Source organism: Pteronotus mesoamericanus, unplaced genomic scaffold (assembly GCF_021234165.1).
Source record: "Pteronotus mesoamericanus isolate MK-2021 breed Mesoamerican mustached bat unplaced genomic scaffold, CSHL_Meso_final scaffold_1066, whole genome shotgun sequence".
Classification (NCBI taxonomy): domain Eukaryota; kingdom Metazoa; phylum Chordata; class Mammalia; order Chiroptera; family Mormoopidae; genus Pteronotus; species Pteronotus mesoamericanus.
The window spans coordinates 172,202-197,565 of record NW_026555299.1 but is presented as its reverse complement, the minus strand read 5'-3'; the positions used below and the strand labels follow the sequence as shown (position 1 = coordinate 197,565).

Genomic DNA, 25,364 nt, shown 5'->3' with positions numbered 1-25,364 from the left:
CATTTCATTATGTTTAAATATCATATTATGATAATGAAAAATAAAATACAAACTGATAGGGAAGGTGTTTTCAATTTGTACAAAAATTACAAATATTTTCTTTCCAAGTCTGTGAATGGGAAAGTTGAGTTTGCTTCCATAAGCACAACAGCTTTACCTTCAGTTTTTCAGATGAAATTACTATGAACAATTCCTGATGAATAATTTTTAATAATACTTTGAAAATTAATTTTTACAGCACATATGTTGAAAAGAACTGAGTTAAATTTAAAGAAATAATATTAAAGCTATTCTTCATTTTCTGTTTTTGACAAATATAATATTTGTAATGAGAGGCCTCGTTATAATGAAAATGGAGTTCAGATCCCATCTAACGTTTACAATATTATGTATTTCAAAAATCAGATGACTCTCTAATTTGCTAAAGGCTCATGAGATGCTTGTTAGCCATGTTGCTGCATGGGCATCGGTAAAATGATAATCGACCGAAAGGCACGGACATATCTGATAAATAGGAAGACAGATTCGGGAGGCCACATGGAGCTGCATTTGCCAGGAGACTTTGCCAGGTCCACTGGTCACCAGCTCTTGCCTGACTGCACTTCCACGGACACTTGGAGCAAGTGTGTACCTTGCAGCACTGACTCCTTGTCCACAATGGGGCCACTGATGTAGTAGCTCAGGTGCCTGAATTAGGCCAAACCAGCATGTTGTAGTGAAGCAGAGAGCAGGGAAGTGGATGTTGGGGTTAGTCTCTGTGGGAACCAGGGGTTGTGCCATCCGACCTACTCTGTGGGCTGCGTTCTGAAGAGTGGTGGAGGGGCTTCCGATGGTCACAGCCCTCAGGGCTGGGGTGGCCAGTGGCCCCAACTTCATCCCCATAATTCCTGGCACACCTAGACTTCACATACTGACTAAAAATCTCTTCTTGTTTACTACTGTTCTCCCAGCAGAACGCCTGCTACAGAGTAGATGCTGAGGAACATTTGTTGATTATAAGCTGGCCAATAATTTATATAATTGTCTACATTCTTATCTCAGCAGAAAACCTTTGCTTTGCCTTTAAGAAGCTGACTGACATTCATAGCAACACTATTTCCACGGTCAAAAGGTGAAAACATCCTACATGTCCATTGGCAGACAAATGGATAATCAAATGTGGAACAGCCACACAAAGAATATCATTCAGCCTTTAAAACAAAGAAATTCTGATACATACATAGATGAGCCTTAAAGACATTGAGTAAAGTAAGCCAAACATGAAAGGACAAATATTGTGTGACTCTACTTATCTGACATAGATGAGCCAAATTCATAGAGACAGAAAGTAAGGTCATGGTTACCAGGGGCTGGGGAAGGAGATAATGCAGAGTTCGTGTTTGATGGTGCCGAGGCTCAGTTGGGACGAGGAAAAAATAATTCTGGAAGTAGATTGTGGTCATGGTTGCATGATAATGTATTTAATGTCATTGAATTGCACACTCAGAAAGGGGTAAAATGGTAAATATTAACATGTAGGGCTACCCAGCTGAAAGGGTGCCTTTGTGTAGGCAGTCAGGAATGTTTAATGTGATAAAGAGACTTGTGTTCATTTTAATGCATTTTATACCCGAAAGAGCTAAAGGAGTTCATCATCACCAAACCCTTATTATATGAAATGTTAAAGATTTATTTATAAAAAAGAAGAAGATCAAAACTATGAACAGTAAAATGACAACAAACTCACAACTATCAACAACTGAATCTAAAAAGAAAACAAACTAAGCAAACAACTAGAACAGGAACAGAATCATCAAAATGGAGATCACATGGAGGGTTATCAGTGGGGAGGGAGAAGGGGGAGAACAGAGGAAAAGGTGCAGGGATTAAAAAGCATAACTGGTAGGTACAAAATAGACAGGGGGTGTTAAGAACAATATGGGAAAAGGAGAAGCCAAAGAACTTATATGTACGACTCATGGACAGGAACCAATGTGGGAGATAGCTAGAGAGAATAGGGGAACCAGGAGGAGAGGGGCAAAGGGGAAAAGACTGGGACAACTGTAATAGCATAATCAATACAATATATTAAAAATAAATAAATACATAAAAATAAAATCTTTTTTGTTGTTGTTCAAGTACAATTGTCTCCATTTTCCTGCCAGCACTTTCCCCTGCCTCACCTAGCACCACCTCCCACCCTCAATCCTTCCCCACTTTGGCTTTGTCCATGGGTCCTTCATACATGTTCTTTGACGACCCTTCCCCTTCTTTTCCCCTATTATCCCTCTCTCCCCACCCCTTTTGTTGCTGTCAGTTTGTTCTTTATTTCAATGTTGCTGGTTATATTTTGCTTGCTTGTTTGTGTTGTTGATTAGGTTCCACTTATAGGTAAGATCACATGGTATTTGTCTTTCACTGCCTGGCTTATTTCACTTAACATAATGCTCTCCAGTTCCATCCATGCTGTCACAAAAGGTAGTAGTTCTTTTTTTCTTTCTGTTGCATAGTACTCTATTGAGTAAATGTACCACACTTTTCTTGATTCACTCATTTAATGATGGGCACTTAGGTTGCTTCCAACACTTGGCTATTGTAAATTGTGCTGCTATGAATGTTGGGGTGCATAGGTGTCTTGAATTGCTGTTTTGGGATTTTTAGGATATAATGCCAACAGTGGAACTGCTGGGTCAAAAAGCAGTTCCATTTTTAGTTTTTTGAGGAAATTCCAAACTGTTTTCCACAGTGGCTGCACCAGTTTGCATTCCCACCAATACTGCTTTATTCATTCAGTGCTTTGATTTTGAAGTTGCAACTTAAAACACAATTTATTTGCCTTTACTGAGAAAAATACATCCCAGAATTTAGTGACTAAAAGTAATTGGTTATTTCTCGCCATTCTATGGGCTCAATGCATGGTCTTTCTGCAAGTCTCACTTGGCCTCATCATGTGGCTACAATCCTTTGGAAGCTCTGCTGGGGCTAAACTTCCAAAATGATGTCACTGTTCTGTTAGGTGATTGGGTGCTGGCTCTTGGCTGGGGTGCCTCGGTACTCTCCCATGGAGTCTCTCATCTGCTATTGGGTTACACTGGCTGCCTTATGTAGTAATCTCTGAACAGCATTTGAAGAGGCTGGAAGTAGGAGCTGAAAGCCATCTTGGTGCCTCTACTCCATATCCTATTTAACATCTATTCCTAACACATTTTCTTGCTCAAACATGCCACAATCCCAGCTTGTTAGATCCATCCCTGTTTTCCCTAATGGAAGCATTGCTCTTCTAAACTACTACAGCTTATGGGAAACAGAGATTTAGTTGGTAAGTGATTAAGGATAAACAGGCTGAAGAGCCACTCCTATTTCCACTGTGCACCCATAAATTCTGAGTCCCCTAAATTGCTGGAAAAAAATAGAAATACGCACTGGTTTCAAATTTAGACCATATCACACACCTTGGAGGCCATCACTCCATCCCTCTGAACTATTGCCAACAGAGCTTGTCCCGTCACTGAGATTTGGAACGCTATTCCAATGTTCCAGGCACACTGTTTGAATTTCTGAACAGTAAGTGAGCTTTTCTTCACCACTTGTCTTTCAAGGGATGCCCCAGGGCAGGACTGTAGTGAGATAGCTGTCCACTTATGTGTGGTCCCAGACTATCATGTTGAATCAAATCATCTGAAAATAATACCCTAATGTCTTTCATATTCAGGTTGTCCTGAAAAAATACCTCATGAGGTTACAAGTTTAAGCTTCGAAGGACAAAGCCATACAGCAAGAGCATGAACCATGGGCACCCAAACCACTTACTCATGCAATTTACTTGTGTCTTCAGGAACAGGAGTGCTCTTGACCACTGTGCATGCTTAATGTTATGGGTTAATGGTACAGACAGTACCAAGCTCAGGAGGTGGAGGTTGCATAGTAATAAGGTAGCCTATGGTCACACATTTAGTCTCTATTAGGGTCCATGAAAAAGTCAGAAGCTGTTTCTCAAAAGGTGAAGAATTATCTGCAGAAGAAGTTACTGCTTTGTTTTAAAATCCTGGTGGTCTAATCTGTAATTTGCTGGAAGGACTCATCCAAAGCTCTGAACAATTCTTATCTGTGAATACACTTCAAGTACAATCATATATGTGGGGTCGCTTGTCCCAAATAACACAGCACCTGGCATGGCACACTACACTTGAAGTTTTCTCTTGTTTTGGGACCCACAAAAATGGACAATATTTTGAGTAACTTTGTAAATGTGCTGGAGTACCTTGCCTAAAACTGGAGTGAGCTGGCCACCAAATCAAAAGAAGCCCACTGAATTTTGGTGTAGAGGAGAATCTGAGAAATATGGTTTTATCTTAGTTTTATTAATCCTGGAGGGCATTTTGGTTGTGTGCAAACAAAAACTGGTATTCCATTTCATACTGCAATTTTTTCTATGTAATTTCAAAAAATCTGAGTAATTAAAAATAGCACAAGAGACCTGCATTTGCCTTAATTGTCCATTTTGATGCACATGAGAAACAAGTTGTTAGGGATCCTCCAGAGTTTGAGTCCCCAGGGCAACAGCATTAGATGTAAGAGCCCCGGAGTCCCCATTATGCTCCACGTACAAGAAACGGGGTGGTGGCCTGTTTCTCTGTCGCGGGTAAGTTTATTTAGGTTTTTATGAAACAGTGAACATATTTTCTAAATGTAATAACTAAGGTTTTCTTTTATTTTTCTTTTGATATTAGGTCACCATAAATGTTATATAACTCTGAGTCCAATTATATTAAAGAAAGAAGTTCACAGTTATGGAGACATTTGGCTTCAAGTCCATTGACAACCATTTCGCAAAGAACAGAATAAGCTTTCCACCTGGAAAGAGATATTGATTCATATCTTATTTCTATGCACCTTATATTGGTATATAAACTTTCACAAGCAAGCATATAATGTAGTTCTGAGAGAACTCTGCATGATAAATCTTAAGACCCGTAAGAATCTCAAGATTTCTCTAACATTTTACTTTATCCTTAAATTAAAAACATAGCCGCTTGAAGATTTTAATTGATTTATAGATACAGGCAATATAGAGTAGTAATATATGCTCTTTTTTTGAGGGAAACAATTTACATGTGTTCACAGACTCATTATTCATGTATGTACAAACATGTGATGTGCATATTATGCTACCAGCTAGTGTGAATGTAAACACTATAATATGATAAGTATTTCTTATGGAAACACAAATTGCAATGGAAATGCAAAGATGTTTTAGAGACTCAGCTTGGTTTGTTATATCAATAGCAGTTTTCTAAATGAGACATGTTCTATATGGAAGAAACTAGGATTCAAACTTTTCTCATTTTATTTGGCCTACCATAGAAATTTATGACATGTTCGTCATTTATTGCCATAAATTTCTTTGAAAGAAAGGACTCTCTTCCCCCACCTTTCCCTTCAAATGTGCTATGGTGATGGCGGCAAGAAATATGAGTGTGGAGACAATCTTTGTCCTCTTGGGTTTCACAGATTATCCAGAGCTCCAGATCCCTCTCTTCCTTGTGTTTCTGATCATCTACATCATCACCGTGGTAGGCAATCTCGGAATGATAGTAATCATCAAGATTAACCCCAGGTTTCACACCCCCATGTACTTTTTCCTTAGTCACCTTTCTTTTGTTGATTTTTGTTATTCTTCCATCATTACTCCCAAGCTGCTTGAGAACTTGGTCATGGCTGATAAAAGCATCTTCTACACTAGCTGCATGTTGCAGTACTTCCTGTCCTGCACTGCAGTGGTGACTGAGTCCTTCTTGTTGGCAGTGATGGCCTATGACCGCTTCGTGGCCATCTGCAATCCTCTGCTCTACACAGTGACCATGTCGCCGAGACTCTGTACCCTGTTGGTGGCTGGGTCATATCTCTGGGGTATGTTTGGTCCCTTGGTACTCCTTTGCTATGCTCTCCAACTAAAATTTTTTGGATATAATGTAATTAACCACTTTTTCTGTGAATATACCGCTCTCATCGCCGTCTCGAGCTCTGATATACACATTCCCCACCTGCTGCTCTTTGGTTTCGCCACCTTCAATGAGGTGAGTACGCTACTGATCATCCTTGCCTCATATGCTTTTATTTTTGTGACTGTACTAAACATCCGTTCTGCCAGTGGGCGTCGCAAAGCCTTCTCCACGTGTGCCTCCCACCTGATGGCCATCACCATCTTTCATGGGACCATCCTTTCTCTCTACTGTGTACCCAATTCCAAAAACTCTCGGCAAATCATCAAGGTGGCCTCTGTCTTTTACACAGTGGTCAACCCCATGCTGAACCCTCTGATGTATAGCCTGAGGAATAAGGATGTGAAGGATGCCTTTTGGAAATTCATAGATACAAAAGTCCCATCTCACTGAACCAAACTCAAAGGATATTTTCAAATTCAAAGAGCAAAAAGAACAGAGCTGAAAACACTCTAAAACCTATAGCACATATTTGCATGAGGTTTTTATGGATCGCTGTGATGTTAGTGTGTTGAGACTTGATGAGTTCAAAATGCTTGAGGATGACAAATAAGTTAATTCTGGGATAAATTCCAAAAGATTTTGGCCTATAAAGCATTTCTTTCTTCAAATTCTGTAAAAAAACACATAAAAATAATACAAAGCACAACATGTGGGGAGCAAAGTTACTGAGAAGATGATCTTTACTCACCTTAGAAAAGGCCTTTCTGCTGTTACTGCACTTGACCATGGGTGGCTTGCCTTTAAATGTATTTGTGCTGTGTGTCACAGAAGCATTGTGTCTTTGCTGGGAGATATAGGTGGGTATGCTGTGTGATAAAAGCAGGAGTAAGTCCTTGCCCACGCTTTCCTTCCTGGGGGCCTGTGAATTCCATGAATGGACAGCCAGCTTATGTTGAGAAGCACATTGGGTAAGGATGCTTATACCTGTTGTGTGTATGATAATGCGGAAGGCCAAGAACTGTCTAAAAGTGACTGAAATAATTGATTTAAGACAGGAACTTACTGTTGACTCCAAACCTAGTGTCTTTTTCGCTATACTACCTCTGAGGCTATTGGTCTGAGAGGTCATGAAAATTAATTTTGTCATTTGGAAATGACGACCACTGGAGTTACTTCAATATTTCTAGATTATGCTTGGATGTTATTTCTCAAAAGGCTGCATTCCAACTACTACCAGGTCTGAAAACTTCTATAAGCATTATCTGGTCCAGTTCACACATATCAGGATCAGGATGAAGGTAATACACACTTTATCTTGGAATTCTGAGGAATCATTTCAAACTTTCTGTTCTAATGTTTTTATGAAGCACTAGCAAGCACAAACATCCAGTAACAAACATCTTAAAAATCAAAGCAAATTATAGTAGGAAGGCTGTCCCTACAGAATTTAAAATGAATTATAGACATTATTATTAAAACAGTGTCATATTAGAACAAATAGATGGCCATGTGAGAAAAAGATTTATCTTTTTTATTTATATTTATATTTATTTAATCTTCTTTATTTCACATGCCATAAGAGAGTTCTAAAAACAGGTTTAAAATTTAGATTACATGAAAATACAAAACTTCTTGGCAAAAACAACAGAAAAAATTAAAATTTCAAATAAAAAGCAATGCTTATATTACACATAGTAGAGAAGAAAATGACAATTTTATAGAGAAATAGACACAAGATAGAATTAGTTTATAAAAAAAGAATACAAATGACAAACATATAAAGAGTTATTCAACTTGACTCAATAATAAACAGACAAGTGAAAACTGCCCTAAGCTATCATTTCTCATCTATGCAAATGGATCAAATCCAAAAGTTTAATGACATATCCTGTAAATTAACCTGCAGGGAAACATATTTTTCATGAATTGGGGAGGAAGGTAACATATTACATGTGATTTAAAGCACTAGCAACATTACATATAAATTTATCCTCTTTCAAAGCACTCACAATCCTAGGGATCCACTCCAAAGACAGAGTATCAAGAATGTAAATAACATATTCACAAACATTATTAATAATAACAATAGACTCAATAAAATCCAATATCAAGGTGGTTGAATAAACTATTGGTCACAATAAAGAAGTATACAGATGTGAAGATGGGACGTTTTGTATATTGCTATGTGATACCCTCCAGAATTTATTATTAAATAATTAAAAAGATTAAAAGGTAGAAAAGTTTTTATAGTATGGTAAATTGTGTGAAAAAAGAGAGAAAGGTAAAACAAAAAATGATAAAGATAGGGAGAGATGAAAAAAACTTTCAGGAATGTACCTCAAATATAGCTTTGATTTGAGGGAAATGTAGAATTTAACATAGTTTAAAAGACGTGTAGCAAGGTCTCATGGACAAAACCAAAGGGGAAGGATTGAGGGAGGGAGGGAGGAGGGGGCAAGGGAAGGTGGTGAGGGGAAGGCAGAGACAAATGTATTTGAAAAAATAAAGAAAATAAATTAAAAAAAGTAAAAAAAATAAAAGACCCATTTATGTCAAAATGTATACAAAAATCTCTAAACATTGAATTAAGGTAAAAACAAACGAACATGTTTATAGTAGAAACATGGTCGCATGGGGTTAAACACTTTCTATAAAGGACTTTAAACATAGCATTTTGAGTAAACTTTCCCAATATGCAATTTTTTTTAGTGTAAAGTAAATAAGTAATCATTGAAACTAAGGTTATCAGCATAAGAGAGGAGTTACAGCTCTAAAGTAGGAGACGTAAATAAAGAACTTTTCATTTTAATTTGAATTAGAAGTTGAGTTTGAAACATTTTTTTCTCTTACAACAAATACCACTTAATAAATACAACCCAATGGCAATGAACATCCTTATCCCCCAAATTTTCTCTGAAGGGAAATCTTTGCTCTCTAAGTAGAACCAGAGCTTCTTGGAAAAGTAGCTGACTTGAAGTTTGAGGCAGAAAATATAGCGGGCCTTGGGCAACTTAATTTTCCAGAAAGCAAGAATGCTCTTAGTAGGTAGTAGGATCATTTCAAAGAGACATAAGGGACAATTAAAAATGGCTTCCAGTGGTTTAGGATTAACATAAAAATGAATATTTACTGCAATTAATTTAAAGACATCAAATACATTTAATTCTAAACATTTAAATCTAGATATTATAAAAGAAAAATAAATCATTGACTACCATTAAAGGTTGCAGGTAGGTATCAGGTAATTACTCTGAAAATCGATAAAAGAGATACATATTTATTCTGTTTTCCTTTATGAATTATATCTCAGGGTTTCTTAACAGTTGAGGGGAAATCCCAAAGAAATAAAAGCAGATAAAAGGATGGAATTAGAAAATCAATAAAATATGGGTCAAAGTTATGGTTTAATAGGTGTTAAAATCATTCATTAAGCAAAAAGTTGAGAAATTTTTATTTATTTATTTATTTATTTTGTTATTAAAAAATAATTTCCTGCTTTTAATATGTACATATTTTAGATTTGGTAATCATTGCCACATATAGACAGGCTTATAGAAGAATTTCAGATATTAAGGTGGGACATTTTTTAGTGAAATAATCATACTGACACTCCCTGAATCCACAGATCGGGCTGAGTATCACTAAAAGCCAGATAACCAGTTAACATGTGCCTCACAATTTGATGCAACTGACAGTAGTCAGAACCACCTATAAACTTTTGCCTTAAAAAATACTGAGTGAACCTGAACTATTAAAGATGATTTATGTATGTATGTATGCATTTATTTATTTTCTGGGGATGACATTGGTTAATAAAATTTTGTAAGTTCTAGGGGTACATTCTATAATATGTTATCTGTATATTGTATTGTTGTTCACCACCCCATGTCAAGTATCTTGATGTATCAGTTTAAAAGAATTGGTGAAGGCCCAGCTTAAATGAGACCAAATGAAGCAATGAACCAAAGAGAGAATATACAGCCTTTTATGAATGGTCCAACTTTTCAAAAAATTTACCTGAACACACACACACACACACACACACACACACACACACACACACACACACACACAGGGAACAGTTATATAATAACAGAAACTAAGTTATAATAACCAAATTTATTTGAGTCTTGATTCAAACTACCTGTAAAAATATATCTTTGAGATAATTGGGGAAATTTAAAAAGGGGTTTGGTATGAAATGACATTAAAAGTCTGATATTATTTTTGTTAGGTGCAATTTTGACATGGGTGTTTAATAAAATGTTTGTCTTACTGGTGGTTACATTTTTTATAAACCCCTATTAATAACTTCTCTTAGCAAGTGGGTTGATAAATATAATATCCTACAAGCATAAGTATGTTTTAAATGATTTCAGTTTACAGGACTGGAAGTACAGGGCTCAAAGTCTGTAAAGTGTCTTCACTCTTCATAGTCCCCTTTCCCAAGCTGTTCACAGGAATGCCTTGCCAAAAATACATTTGGGCCATGAAATAAGGCAGCGTGGCAAGCAGGTCCTGTTGTTACTTGTTTTGAGGCTTATAGCATTGGTTGAAATATTTTTAGTTTCCTTGAAATTCTTTAAAGGGCTTAAAGGGTTAAAATTACATTGATAAAGCTTTTGGTCATACCATCTGAGATTATTTCTGTAGATCTGAAATTATTTAACAGTAATTTCTTTTTTTCTTTTTAAAATCTTTTTTGGGGAGTGTTTTAGGTCCTTTAATTTTTAATTTTTTTAAAATTTTTAAATCATTTTTATTCTATTACAGTTGTCTCAATTTTTCCCACTTTGCCCTCCTCCACCCTTCCCACCCTGCCCCCCTTCTCCCAAAGTCAATTCCCACTCTCTTGTCCATGTCCATGGGTCATTCATATATGTTCTTTTTCTAGTCCCTTCTCCTTCTTTCCACCATTGTCCTCCTTCCCCATGCCCTCTGGTCATTTTCATTCTGTTCCATATTTCCTTGCCTGTGGTTCATTTTGTTCGTTAATTTCGTTGAATAGATTCCACTTATAGGTGAGATCATAGGGTGGTTGTCTTTCACCAACTGGCTTATTTAACAGCATAATATTCTCCAGTTCCATCCATGTTGTTACAAAAGGTAGGAGTTCCTTCTTTCTTTCTTTTCTTCTTTAAATGCAGATTGATTTTATTTATTTATTTTTTAAATGTCAAGATCCATTATAAAATATTAAAAAGTTTAAATCTATTATAAATTCTCAGTAATTAAAACAACATGACACCAGCACAGAAACAATCAAGTAGATCGATGAAATAAAATGAGCATTCTAGAAACAAACATATATATCTAACAATGTAAAATATGATTAAATTGATATTTCAAATCAATGGGGAAAATAAGGCTTATTAAACAAATAAGGTGCATGGACCACTATTACTTGTAATAAAACAAATATAGAGCTTTCTTTCATGCATTATACAAAAAATATTCATGTAAGTTAAAGTCAATATGTAAAATCTAAGGAGTTTTAGGAGAAAATACAAAATAATATTTTTCTTACACTGAAGTAACATATTCAAACCCAGAAGCTATAAAGTAAAACATTGACAATATGATTGCATTAAACATTTAAGACTATACAGTAATATACATATAAAAATTAAAGGACAAGTAATAGAATAGGAAAATATTTGCAACATATCTAAAAAAAGGGTTAATAGTTTTTCCTTTTTTCTTTAGGGAAAAAATTCTACAAATATTTAATTAAAAAATGGATAAAGAAAAAAAGTCATTTAAAGCTTTTTAAAAAAATAGAAATAGGCAAGAAATATACATAAACAGGTTTAATTTCAACAAATAATAAAGGAACAATTAAAATAACACATTATTGTCACAATCAGATTAATAAGTGTTAAAAATATTGGTAATATCAAGTATTCACAACTCTGAAAGGAGCTGGGTATTCATAGACTCTTTTTCTTCATCTTCTTAAAGCAGTCCCTTTAGCATATTTTGCAATGCTGGTTTGGTGGACGTGTAGTCTTTTAGCTTTCTTTTGTCTGGGAAACTCATTATTTTGCCTTCCTTTCAAATTGAGAGCATTGCTGGGTAGACCAGTCCTGGTTGCAGGCTTTTGCTTTTCATGACTTGGAATATTTCTTGCCATTCTCTTCTGGCTTGTAGTGTTTCTGTTGAGAAGTCAGCTGCTAGTTGTATCGGGGCTCCCTTACATGTTACTTCCTCTTTCTCCCTTGCTTCCTTTAGGATTCTCTGTCTTTGATTTTTTTCATTTTAATGATGATGTGTCTTGGAGTGGGTCTCATTGGGTTCCTCTTGAACAAGACCCTCTGAGCTTCCTGGACTTGTGAGACTTTTTCTCTTCTCCAATTAGTGAAGTGTTCCATCATTACTTTTTCAACCAGGTTCCCTTCTTCCTCTTCTCCGCTTTCTGGTATCCCTATTATATGGATATTATTACATTTCAGATTGTCCTGCATTTCTCTTAATGCCTCTTGATTCTTTTTGAGTCTTTTTTCCATTTCTTGATCTTTCTGGGAGCTTTTTTCTGCCTTATCCTCCAGCTCGCTGATTTGATCCTCCATGTCATCTAGCCTGCTTTTGGTTCTTTCTAGTGTGTTCTTCAATTCAGAAATTGTATTCTTTACTTCTTTTTGCCTCTTATCGATAGTTTCTGTGTCCTTTTTCATGCTGTTATAGTTTGCAGTAAGTTCCTCATAGTTTCCCTGTAGTTTTTTGTAGTTCTCTCTGAGCTTACTGAGCTCATTGAGCTTCCTTAGAACCATTGTTTTGAACTCAATTTTTGATAGTTTACTTGCCTCTATTTCATTTAGTTCTCTTTCTGGGGATTCCTGCTTTCCCTTCGACTGGGGCATGTTTCTTTATCTTCCCATTATTTGTGAGACTCTTCTTTTTTGCTTCTGCTTCTTAAATTGACCTGTCTTGATTTCCTCACTTTGTGGTGTGAACTTCTATGGTTGGAGACAGCTGTTTTTTCTTTCTGGATCTGTCTCTGATCATGTCAGATGTTGACCCTGCCTGATCTTAGGCAGTCTGTTTGAGACTTCCAGAAATCCACTGTCTGTTGCTGTCTCCTTCAGCTGTTAATCTCTGCAATCAGCAGGCTGACTTAGAGACACCGCAGGGTGAGGCAGAGTCCCTCCTGGGGGCAGGGCTATGGCGTCTCTCATGCTGCTCCTGCTCAGGGAAGTGGTCTGCCTGAGCAAGATGGCTGCTGCCATCTGGGGAATGAGTCAGCACCGGGATCCTGCCAGCTACTTTCTCAGTTCTCTCCCCAAAGCCTCCTTTCCCAGTCTCTCCTTTGGCTTCTCTAGCCCACTCTGCCCCCGTCTTGGCCGGAGTCCATGGTAAGTGGCTGTAAATAAAAATTTATGTGTTGGTCCTTTAAACAGCTCTTTACATCTCCAGCCTCCTGTCTCTGGCAGAGAGCAATCCTGCAGCTTTTCGCAGCTGGCTGTTATCTGTGTACTTTTTGGGCTCTGGTGCTGTAGGCTGGAGATCTCTGCTTATGGTTTAGACACCCCTCTTCTCAGGGGGAATCCAACTGGCCATTTCAATATCCTTCTGGTGCTGCCGCCCATGGGCACCACACCCGCCTTCTTGAGTCTCTACCACACTCCTTACCAGTTATGCTGTGCTAAAGCTGATTCTTCTGTCTGTCCGAGGTTATAAGGCTCCTCTCTTGCTATTGTTCAGTTATTTGTTCCAGGTGATTTCTCCACAATTTAGTTGTAATTCCAGGTTGGTTCCAGGAGTTCAGTGTGACTTCCACTCACTCCTCCACCATCTTGATTCTCTAACAGTAATCTCTTAAGGAAAGTATACTATGATAGTACTCTACTAATATTATCCCATATTTTGTTATTATTCTAAGGAACACTAAAATAATTGCATGAATACATCCTTAGAGGACACTCATAGATATACCCAGTAGGCTTCCTTCTTTTTCTTTCTGCCATAATTAATGTGACCTGGGAATATACATACTATATTTTTGATAAAGGAATGTAGAAAGTGCCACAAACTGCAGAATTATTGAGATGCCTAAAAAAGTAGTTTATTTGGCAATAAGTCATATTGTTGTTTCATTTGCCCCATACTCAACATTTCCCCCTGTAGTTATTTGCATAACTTCATAATGGTCTTTGCTCAGATAGCACCTCATTGGTCTTGTTTAACCTCCCTACTTAAAATGATTCCTTCAATTATATATTTTTAACATTTATTACCAGAAAATGATTATATATTTATTTATTTTTATATTCCCATTAAATATAAATTTGTTGATGAAGGGAAATTCTTTTTTTCCCCCTCCAATATCTAAGATAGTACTGGTTCAGGATAAGCCTGTAATAAATATTTGTTTAATGAATGAATGAATGAATGAATGAATGAATGAGTCATTATGTATCTTTATTATGTGTTCAATCTCCTTTCCCTGTTTCTTGCACCAGAAAGCAAAGTTCACAAAATAGTCACTGTGTTCATTCTGACCAGTAAATATACACCCTTAAACCAGTCTACATTCAATGGCATTGCTTGTTACCACAGAGAGATTATATATCTTTTGAGAGAAAAGTTTTAAAGTGATTCATACATGTATTATTCTTATATCACTAGCACAGTCTTGCATGTAATGGGTAGACAAAAATGTTTGCTGAATGAAAGGACATGATGAAACGTTGGTAAACCTCCTTTTAAGATTTTTCTAAAGGAGGCTATTTGAGACACTCTTTCCCATTTGTAGGCAATTTCACCATGCTGTATCTGATTTTGAAATTTAAGATTTTAATTGTAATAAACTTGACAAGAAATAGGAAATTATGCAGAGTGGACGTTTATTTTATATTATTTTGTTTTTATTTTGACAGGCCAGTTTTAATAATCTCTTCTAAAACCCCCTTATTATTCTTTATGAACTATCTCTTCTCTGCATTCAAATTCCTTGTAGGTCTGTACATGTGACTCTATTCACAGTTCCATGGAAGGTCACAATTTTCTTTCGGTAAAGATTCATTGTACATTGTGATAATCACTGATCTAGGAGCTCAAAATACATCAGTGAACAAGGCAATAAAAAAAATTCCCATTTTCCTGGAACTTTTATTCTAGCAAGGAGAAAAAACAATATATAATAAATTTAATAAATAAGCATTAAAATATATTTATACCATTATAAATACTTTAAACACTAAATTTGGTAGTAGGGTAACCTGGAAGTATAATAGCATGGTCATTGAAGCTTTCACCAAAAAGATGCATTTGAAGAAAAACTTCAGGGAATGCATTCTCATGTAAAGGAAACACAAGTTAAAACAAGTAATAAGGGATGCGTGCTTTATAAAAAAATTTTTTTTCCAAAGCATCAAGGAGGTGAGACTACCTGGAGAAGACAGAGGAGGGAAAAACAATAGAATAGAAGAGACTTGAAAGGAAATAGATCATTTCCCTAATTGAGTATTTAACTTTCTATGTGTTTCTGCTTTAACTCTTAATGAGTTCCGGTGACCTAACAGATGGATCTCACACTTCTCCCACATGGTTAGAGTGGGTGGCATGGAGGACGAGGGCAATTCCCAGCATGCAGTAGTTACTTAGTTCATATGGATAATGAGGACTTTTACAATTAGGTAATTTTGGTAATTATAGGATGGTATTGGAATGAGCAGTGGGCTAGGGTAAGTAGCTTTAAGAGAGAAATTTTCACACGAAATGCCCCTCCTGCTGCTCCAGGTCTCCAGTACTCAGCAGGGAAAGGTGATTAATTTGAATTGTTTATTTTATGACCTCAAGAGCAGGAGGCAATAGAGAGTCTCTAGGGTCCATATCCCAAAAGCTGTGATTATAGATATAAGAATATATGCATCACTCCTAATCAGGAGAAGTCCTACCTTTGCCAACAGCAGGCTTGTTTTAATATTCTAAAGACAGATTGATGTTAATTCCACTGCATGTTATCTAGAAACCAATGTGAAGGGGGGAAACCTTACGCTTTAGATTTATGCAGTTCCTGAGAAATACTTAGTCATTGCAAAGTCTCATATCTGAATGCGCCAGGAAGAGGACCGCCATTGGCCTACAGAGCTCTGCATTAGAGGGCCTGGCTCAGCTGAGGTCCCCAACAACAGCCCCACGAACAGCAGGTGCCTGGCGTGGGTGAAATAAGCTCTTACAGAATTTTGGGAATGTGCACTGTCTTGCTTCTATAAATTCCTGGAAGCGTAGTAAAGGTAGATACACAAGTATTTAAATAAAATGAAATAAGCAGAGCATAAATAGACTCTTCAGTGAAAAAAATTAAAAGGGGCCAGCTTTAATTGGCCTCTGAGAGCAAAAGTTATAACAAAATGGGAGAAAATTATATAAGATGATTTCAGCTGTTATAATATTTCCTGGACTCAAATATATAGAATTTTTTTTTTACCAGCAATTTAACAATAGCATTTGGAACACAAGAGCCATTACATTAATTATAACATTAATTCTTAAGTGCCTTAGATAAATTAAACATTGTATTAAGGAAAAAGTGTGATAATTAATTAGAATGTCTGGCTTTGTGATGGATTGTCTTTTGAGGTTGTCTTTAATATTCAAATTTATGAGAATAGGAACAGATAAAGATGTCACATATGATCTGACATCTTTATTGATGGGCCGATAACATTCCTAGGAATAATTGAGAGAGGGTTTCCTGATATCACAGGACCTTAGAGGTGTTAGGCAGCAATAGAGAAATACAGGGCCAGGCAAAAGTAGGTTTACAGTTGTGAGTCATGAAACACAAAGTTTTTTTTTGTATTATTATTTATTAATTATTGTATTATTTTCCATAAAAACACCTGTAAACCTTTCGTCTCTCCCTGAATAATTCTTTTGTATTACTATTTTCTCATGAAATATCTTCCTAGTGCAATCCTACCTCAAGGTTGGAATCCTTCTTCTTTATAGGTGATATAGGGACAGAATAAATATTTTATAGGTTTTGAAGGGAGTGGAGGGGGATGGGATGGGGGAAAGAGAAAGAGGGGGGGAGAGAGAGAGAAGGAGAAAGAGATACACATGGGAAAGAGGAGTTTCTAAGTCAGAGTCTTCTTTACTATATAGTTAGCTAGTTATTCCTGGGAGAAAAAAAGTCTCCCTAAATTTCATTCTCAGTTCACATTGATGGTGTCTTATGGTACAGCTCTGTTATATGTACACTGTCTCTGGGCTATTGCTCATACACTTAGACTCTCTGGTTTGTCATAAAAGTATGGCTATTAATATAGGAAGTACCTTAGTATCTAGACCTTGAACATGGATCAGAGTCTTGCATAAAAAAATGGACACATTTCTGGGAGTTTGACAATTAGGGTTTTAGGTGCACATGTGTAAATTGGTCCTTATTTTTATGTCATTGGGAAAGTCAGGCTTCCTCCAGCTTCTGTTCTGTCACCTCTAGAATAAGGAAGAGGACCAGATTACCTTTATTGTCTGTCCTAATTTTATCATTTTCAAGCAGTAAGAAAATATTGACAATTAGGACTCCCTGAATTGAGGAGAGTACTCTCTGAAGAAACTGATTAGGATTTATTTAATATCAGATTTACTGGATCAAAAAGAAAAATATTAAGGTGTAATATGGAATTAACAATAAAGGCACACATTTAAATTGTTACGGGTGTTCATTCTTAATGTCACAGTGTGAATGTGTGGGACACATTAATTTTAGAAATTTCTCACTTTCATCACTGATTGTAAGGCTGACAAGATCAGTCACTGTATTATGTTAGGCTTATATTTTATGAAATTATAGTGTTCAAGGAGAGATGGATGTGTTATGGGTGGATTTGATTTAAAATACCATAAATACCTTGATCTCATATTATTCTTAAATATCAAACATTACAATTGAGAACTTAAAAAATTAATTCAGTAATTGCATTTCCTTACTTAAAGAAAAAAATTTTTTAAAATTTTATTCTTATTGTTTATGTTGTTGCAGTTCCCACTTTTTCTCCCCTTCCCCGCCTCCACCCAGCCCTTCCCCAAGCCAATCCTCATATTGTTGTCCATGTCCATGGGTTGTGCATAAGTGTTCTTTGGTTAATTCCTTCACTATCTTTCATTTTGTACCCCCTCCTCCTCCTCTCCAGCAGTTGTCAGTCTGTTTTATGTATCTGAGCTTCTGTTACTATTTAAAAATGATTATCCTGTTCAAAAATATTATATGTTCAGTGTATCTTGCATAATAAAGCAGAGAAAAATTTGGAAAGATATTTCGCTATATCGACCAGTTCGGTAAGGGATATTAACCCAGCTTTTCTTGCCCTCACTTGCCTTAATGTTTTTCTTCTTAGGACTCACTCAGATTCTGACAAACAGACACCATGATACTGTCAGGCAGAAATAAAAGTGGGACCACGTTCACTCTCCTGGGCTTCTCAGATTACCCGGAATTTAAGGACCCCCTCTTGATTTTTCTGGCCATCTACACTGTCACCATTGTGGGAAATATTGGAATGATTGTTATCATCAAAATTTATCCCAAACTGCATACCCCCATGTACTTTTTCCTCAGCTACCTCTCGTTTGTGGATTTCTGCTACTCCTCCATTGTTACTCCCAAGACCCTGGTGAACCTAGTTGTCGAAGACAGAACCATTTCTTTTCTCAAATGCGTAGTACAATTCTTTTTCTTTTGTACCTTTGTGGTAACTGAATCCTTTTTATTGGCAGTAACGGCCTATGACCGCTTCGTGGCCATTTGCAATCCTCTGCAGCACACAGTTGCCATGTCCCAGACACTCTGTACCCTGCTTGTGGTCGGTCCATGTGCATGGGGAGCAACGTGTTCCTTGATACTCACATGCTCTGCTACTAAGCTATCATGTTAGGGTTTCAACACCATCAACCACTTCTGTGAGTTCTCCTCATTGCTCTCCCTTTCTTGCTCTGATACTTATGTCAACCAGTTGCTGCTTTTCATTTTGCCACCTTTAATGCAGTCAGCATGCTCCTCATTATTCTCACATCCTACGTATTTATTCTTGTCACCATCCTCAAGATGCATTCAGCTAGTGGTCGCCGCAAAGCCTTCTCTATCTGTGTCTCAGACCTGACAGCCATCACCATCTTCCATGGCACCATCCTCTTCCTCTACTGTGTGCCCAACTCCCAAAACTCCAGGCACACAGTCAAAGGGGTGTCAGTGTTTTACACAGTGGTCATCCCCATGTTTGACCCCCTGATCTACAGTCTGAGAAATAAAGAGGTCAATGATACAGTCAGCAAGCTAATGGACACTAAAGTCTTTTCTTGTTGAGTATATTATTTTAGTAGGATTTGTCCATCACATGCAAATGAAATATATCCCTATAGGTTCATTTTAAAGATTTTTTAAAAAAGATGAAGACCTAGTGTTGTACAATGGAAAGGCCATAGATTTTGATTCAAAGAGACTAAACCTGACTCTGGCTCTTACTGAAGAACAATCAGCAATTTCTCTTACTTTAATTTTTCATTTATAATTTTGAGACAACATAAGCTAGCTCCTAATCTGATTGTATAGATTAAAAGATAATATAGATATCATGTGGAATGCCTTATATAATCTTAATAAACATTAATTTTCATCCTCTTTTCTTGTAACATACCTGGAGCAGACTAGGCTTTCAGTAAACACATGAATTTCTCTTATAAAAGTATTAAAAATATTATATCCCACCCATTTCTGATATTTGGAAGAACTCTGGTATAATTTTAGAGGCTATGCCCTTGAGAAAGGAGCTTTTGAATACAAGGCAAGCAAAGTCCATAAGGTCTGTTTACAGATTTCATAATGTCTGTGTGATCTCTGGTTCACAGAAGCAATGCTTGCATGAAGCCCACAATGCTCTGAAGTTCTTCATGGACTCCGAAGGAATCATGTTAAATTCCAGTCATATGCACCAAGTTGGAAAAGATTTTCCCCCTGTTTATATCCCATAGAAGTCATTAATTATTTGAGTCCCAAAATGATGGTGTTTTCTTGATATCTTGGTGTCCCACAGAGATCAATGATTGTTTAGGGAAGCCTAAGAAACAGGGGCCCCAGGGACACACACTCACACACACACACACACACACACACACACACACACACACACACACACAGAGCCATAAAGCCTACAGCATTTTCCATCATAATATGTCCAGAAACAGGTAGGCGATGTTTATCCCACAGGCTGGTTGGTTGGACTACACTGGTTCTTTTTTGGTGGGGAGTGGACATGCATGATATTTTCTGGGATCTGTAAGCTTATTCTTTTTATTTATTCTTCTCCTTGAGGTAGTTTATTATAGTCATGTGTAAGAGAAGAAAGAATTGCAAAGGAAGGCAGCAGTTTTAGACATATTTTTGCAAGTATGTATTTAGCCTTCTCTTAATTAGGGAGTATATCAAGAAATGTCATGTTTTGAACACTCCTTTGTGAAAATATTTTCCCTTTGTGTATTGAGAAACAATCTCAGTGAGAAATGGGAACAATCTAATTTGTGGAACCAAAGACCTTGTAAACAGCTTTTAGTGTGAAAGGGAAGAGCATAAACAAACTGGAGAGAATGCTTGATTTTTCTCTCCTTCCCTCTTCCCACTCTCTCTTACTAACTCCATCCAGGAAACCTGTGTGGAGGTCCCCTGATGGTCACCCTGAGGCCAAGTGGCTGTAAGGGGCCCTCAGGACTGTTCATGGAGGCACATGGACTTCTGTGGCACCTCTGCAGCAGAAAGGAGAGGAATTATTTTGGCCGTGTGCATTGTCTCTCCATAGCAGCTTTCTCAACCTCGATATTTTTGACATTTTGGGCCAGATAGCATTTGGATGTTTTCATGTACATGATCCTGGTATGTATATGTATGTGTGGAGAGGAGCCTGTTGTTTGCATTGTGGAGTGTTTAGTTGCATCCTTAGTCTCTACCTGCTAGATGTTAGCCAATCCCTCCTTATTGTGACAACAAATATATCTCAAGACACTGACAAATGTCCATAGGAATACAAATCACTCCTGGTTAAGAACCACTGCTTTGTAATTAATCACAGCCCGATTTTTCATCTTTATATTTGGAAACAGAAAAAGGTTTTTCAAAATTATGAGTAGTTTCAAAACTACTTTGAACTCAGAAAAAGACAGCTCACTTTTACTGGCCACTGAAGAAAGAAAACCATAGCATTAGAATAATTGTTTTTAAATTGGGATTTATTAATGCACATATACTTCCCCCCTTTGATACCATTTGGAGAATGAGAACAATACCTGGCTGTGTTGGGTTTTAGCTCAGTTTCTCTTTCTGCCAAGAATTATGAGCTGGTGCCTCTTAAAGTCATGTATGTGTCTCCCAAAGGTCAGGAGGGAAAGAAATGAGGCTGTTCTTATCATCTGCTGGCATTTTCTATGTCAAAGATCTTGAATGGATCTGTCTCTTATTTAAAAAATCACACCCTTCTTCCTTTGAACCTCATAACTCTTACATTTTGTGAGAATTCAAGCAAGCTTCTATATTGCTTGTTTAAAAAAATGATTGGAATAAAAATACTTTGTTTTATGTGTGTTGTGAGGATTAGATATACAATTCAAATTTTTATATATGTATATATTTTTATATAACATATCTTACCTATGCACTCTGGCTTACTATTTTTTAACTTGTCATTTTAGCATGGTCATTTTTCAAGTCATGAAAGTTATTCAAAAATGTAATTTTAATAGCTGTGTAGTTTCCCATAATATATATAACATACTCTCAACATTTTCCTCCTGCTTGACACTTTAAGTTTTACTATCTTAATACTGCAATGTGGCAGCAAACATCTCTGTTAATAATTCATATTCACATCTTTGATTATTTCTTCAAATAGATTTAAAGCGGAGAATTCATTTGTCAAATAGGTCATTAGAAGGCTTCGGAGTCACACTTACAGGAAGTTTGACTCCAAGAATACCAATTCACTAAAATTTAATGGCTGACATGAAATATCTAATTAATAAAATTGCTTTGCTGACTAGAGAAAAAAGGGCACAAAAGCTACATTTGCCATCTAAAATACATTAATATGACCAGCACCATTGAAAGAAAGAAGAAACGGACAGGAACAGGAGGGAGGGAAGGAGGGATGTATTGGGGAAGGGAAGAGGAAGGGTCAGATCAAGGAACAGGTGTGAAGGACACTTGGACATTGACAAAGCCAAGGTGGGGAAGGATTGAGGGGGGGATGTGGGTTTGGATGGGGCAGGAGAGGGTGGTGGTGGGTAAATGAAGACAAATGTATTGGAACAATAAAAAAATTAAAAAAATATGAGGATAAATACTCAGGAAATAAAAAACCAAAAAAAATCTACACAAGGAAAAAATAAATAAACAATAAAAAATAAACACTTGTGGTTTAGTAGTCTTTAATAAACATACTTCCTATCATTTAGGTGGAAAACAATATAATAATTAAAAAAATTATTTCCTGAGATTTCAAATTTTCTAGTACTGACTAAAAAGTCACCAAGAAAAAAGGGATTTGAATTTCATAAAATGATACTGCTCATCAAATAATATTTAATGTCTTCCTAAAGATTCACTTCTGGACACTAAATTGTATAGAACTAGTTTAAGGAATTATATTGACTCTTACAGATGTGAATGCTTTTGGGTGATCTGTGAATTAAACTGTGAGCTCTATGCATTTGTATGCTGCAATATTGGGATCGTTTCTGAATGTCACAAGAGCAATGTCCTATTTGCTGAAAAAATTATCCATCCTAATTATTTTCATGTCTTTTTAGGAGACAGTCAAAATAAATTTGGGATCATATAATGGAGAATAACTTTTAATGTTTTTCACCAAACTCAATAAAGTGAGAACATGAACAAAGAAAACTGTACCACCGTGACAGAGTTTAGTCTTGTTGGATTATCAGATGTCCCTGAGCTGAGGGTCCTTCTTTTCATGGTGTTCCTCCTGATCTATGGAGTGACGGTTTTGGGCAACCTGAGTATGATCGCACTGATTCAGGTCAGCTCTCGGCTTCACACTCCCATGTACTTTTTCCTCAGCCACCTGTCCTTTGTGGATTTCTGTTACTCAACAGTCATCGTGCCAAAGCTGCTAGCTAATATCTTAAACAAAGACAAAGCCATCTCTTTCCTGGGATGTGCGGTGCAATTCTACTTGTTTTGCATGTGTGTGGTAACTGAGGTCTTCCTGCTGGCCGTGATGGCCTATGACCGCTTTGTGGCCATTTGCAGCCCACTGCTGTACATGGTCACCATGTCCCAGAACCTGCGAGTGGTGCTGGTCTCTACCTGCTACCTCTCTGGGTCTGTGTGTTCTCTGATTCACTTGTGTTTAGCTCTTGAGATTTCATCCTACAGATCAAATGTGATTAACCACTTCTTTTGTGATCTGCCCCCTCTCTTATCCCTTGCTTGTTCCGATGTCACCGTGAATGAGCTGTTGGCATACACTGTGGCATCTTTCATTGAGATCATCACCATTGTGATCATCCTCACCTCCTACTTGTTTATTTTCATTACCATCCTGAGGATGCGCTCTGCAGAGGGAAGGCGCAAAGCCTTTTCCACCTGTGCCTCCCACCTCACAGCCATCATTGTCTTCCATGGGACAATCCTATTTGCCTACTGCTGGCCCAGTGCTGACAACAATGAGGATGCTGACAAGGTGGCTGCAGTGTTCTACACTGCAGTGATTCCCATGCTGAACCCCCTGATCTATAGCTTAAGGAACAAGGATGTGAAAGAGAGTCTCAGAAGAGTAGTGAGCTCCAAAATATTTTCCTAGAGAATATTTCAAAGTGGAAGATGGTGGAGGGCTGAATCGGTGGGCTGCAGTGATGGAGTGGATTGAACCAAGGAGTAGGTCGTGAGTGAGTTGTTTGATTCACTGATCTTTATACTTGCTTTTGATTACTTTCCCATCAGCCTAAATACATTATTAATTGGTATGGCAGCTTGACCTAGAGTGTTTCTTAAGTATTTTCATCAGGATGCTCTTGGGCAGTTTTCATAAAATAACTGAATAGGTTTGTTGTAAGAGTTGAGAGCTAATTGCTGTTTTGGGGATGGAATGTTGTTTTAAATTAACTGCCAATATTAATGACAATCTATACAAAGAAAAAATAAACCTAGATTATTGTGTATATTACAAAGGATTCATTCCTTTTCCAGTGCAGTAATATTTATTGAAAGATGGCCTCTTAGGCACATTATCATTTTTTTCATTTCTGTAACATTATATTTATTGTTTAAAAATTCTATCCTTAGTTTTGCTAGGATTACTTATATTTTCTTTCTTTGACCTGCACTCTTTGTATTGGGAGAAAAGTACAAGTTGTTCTGAAACTTATTGAATGGTAAGGTTTTAGTAGCTTTTGTGAGGGTAAAATGAAAACTGGACAAAATCTTGTACTGTTTTATGAAATAATTTGGTATAGCCTATGATTTTAAAGTTAGACTGATAAATTAAAATAAAGCACCCCATATTTGCATATGTAATTGTAACCAAAATGTTTTATATGTTTACAAATTGACTACTTTCCTTTGTAGATTACCACTAATATAATTTTTAACTTACCTGGAACAATTGTGGAAAAATAACAAAAATGTTATATTGCTCCTGATTGGAACCAATGAACAATTTGTGTTGAAAATGACAGTTTTGTGTTTTTTTCTCTACCTTGGTGTAAGATGATTACATTATTGTGAAGTTCGAGATATAAACTTTAATTTTTATTCTGAGGAAATGAAAATGCATAGTTTAAGTGCTGTGACCAGTGCATTAAAATGTGTGGGTGATAAAATAAAGATAATGAATTGAGATTTCAAACACAAAGACACCATACTTTTGAATGACTACTGATGTAACCTTTCATGTTATTCCATTCTGTCACTTTAGACTTTACATCGTGTCTCGCATCTCCTGTAGCGGCCACGCCAGTGTTACTTATCTTTTCTACTCACTGCCTCTTCAGTGAATTGACTTTGAAATCATTATATTGGTTAGAATTTTAATTGACATGTAATATAAATCATCCTAAATTTTACTTGAAAAAGAAAAAGCTATTGTATTCAGTGTACACCATAGTTCTTCGGTGCATCGTGACTCGTTTGAAAGTCACAGATCCCCAGATTTCACACGCTTTCTTGTGTCCTTGAGTCATATTTAATTCTAGTCACTCTACAGAACTGTATTTAAATGACTTGTACTTATTCTTATTTTTATCGTCCTTGCTGTGGCAAGGACTTGCAGTCCTGTGTTGACTAGAAGTGGCTACAGTGGACGCTTGTCTGAAAATGCTTGGAGTCTCCATCACAGAATGCTGTTAGCCACAGGCTGGTGGCATATGGCCTTTAATGTGTTGAGGTCCATTTCATAGTTTACCATCGGTGTGGGACAGTGGTAGGATGAT

At 36.8% G+C, this 25,364-nt stretch overlaps 3 protein-coding genes across 3 annotated transcripts; all 3 read left to right on the top strand.

Annotated features, from left to right (window-relative positions):
- Window positions 1-5,429: 5,429 nt before the first annotated feature.
- LOC129081493 (olfactory receptor 5D14) lies at window positions 5,430-6,374 on the top strand. The gene has a single exon (XM_054587158.1). It carries the CDS (start codon window positions 5,430-5,432, stop codon window positions 6,372-6,374), a length of 945 nt encoding a protein of 314 aa, XP_054443133.1.
- An 11,924-nt stretch (window positions 6,375-18,298) lies between these two features.
- Window positions 18,299-19,233, top strand: LOC129081492 (olfactory receptor 5D18-like). Its single transcript, XM_054587157.1, is given in 2 exon segments — window positions 18,299-18,893; window positions 18,896-19,233. Coding segments are annotated over 2 exon segments (933 nt in total).
- Window positions 19,234-22,801: 3,568 nt separating this feature from the next.
- Window positions 22,802-23,761, top strand: LOC129081491 (olfactory receptor 5L1-like). The gene has a single exon (XM_054587156.1). It carries the CDS (start codon window positions 22,802-22,804, stop codon window positions 23,735-23,737), a length of 936 nt encoding a protein of 311 aa, XP_054443131.1. The 3' UTR covers window positions 23,738-23,761.
- Window positions 23,762-25,364: the final 1,603 nt, after the last annotated feature.

What these genes read in the sequence shown, in the direction of transcription:
- LOC129081493 (XM_054587158.1), top strand. Translation starts at nt 5,430, where the DNA reads ATGGTGATGGCGGCAAGAAATATGAGTGTGGAGACAATCTTTGTCCTC.
- LOC129081491 (XM_054587156.1), top strand. Translation starts at nt 22,802, where the DNA reads ATGAACAAAGAAAACTGTACCACCGTGACAGAGTTTAGTCTTGTTGGA.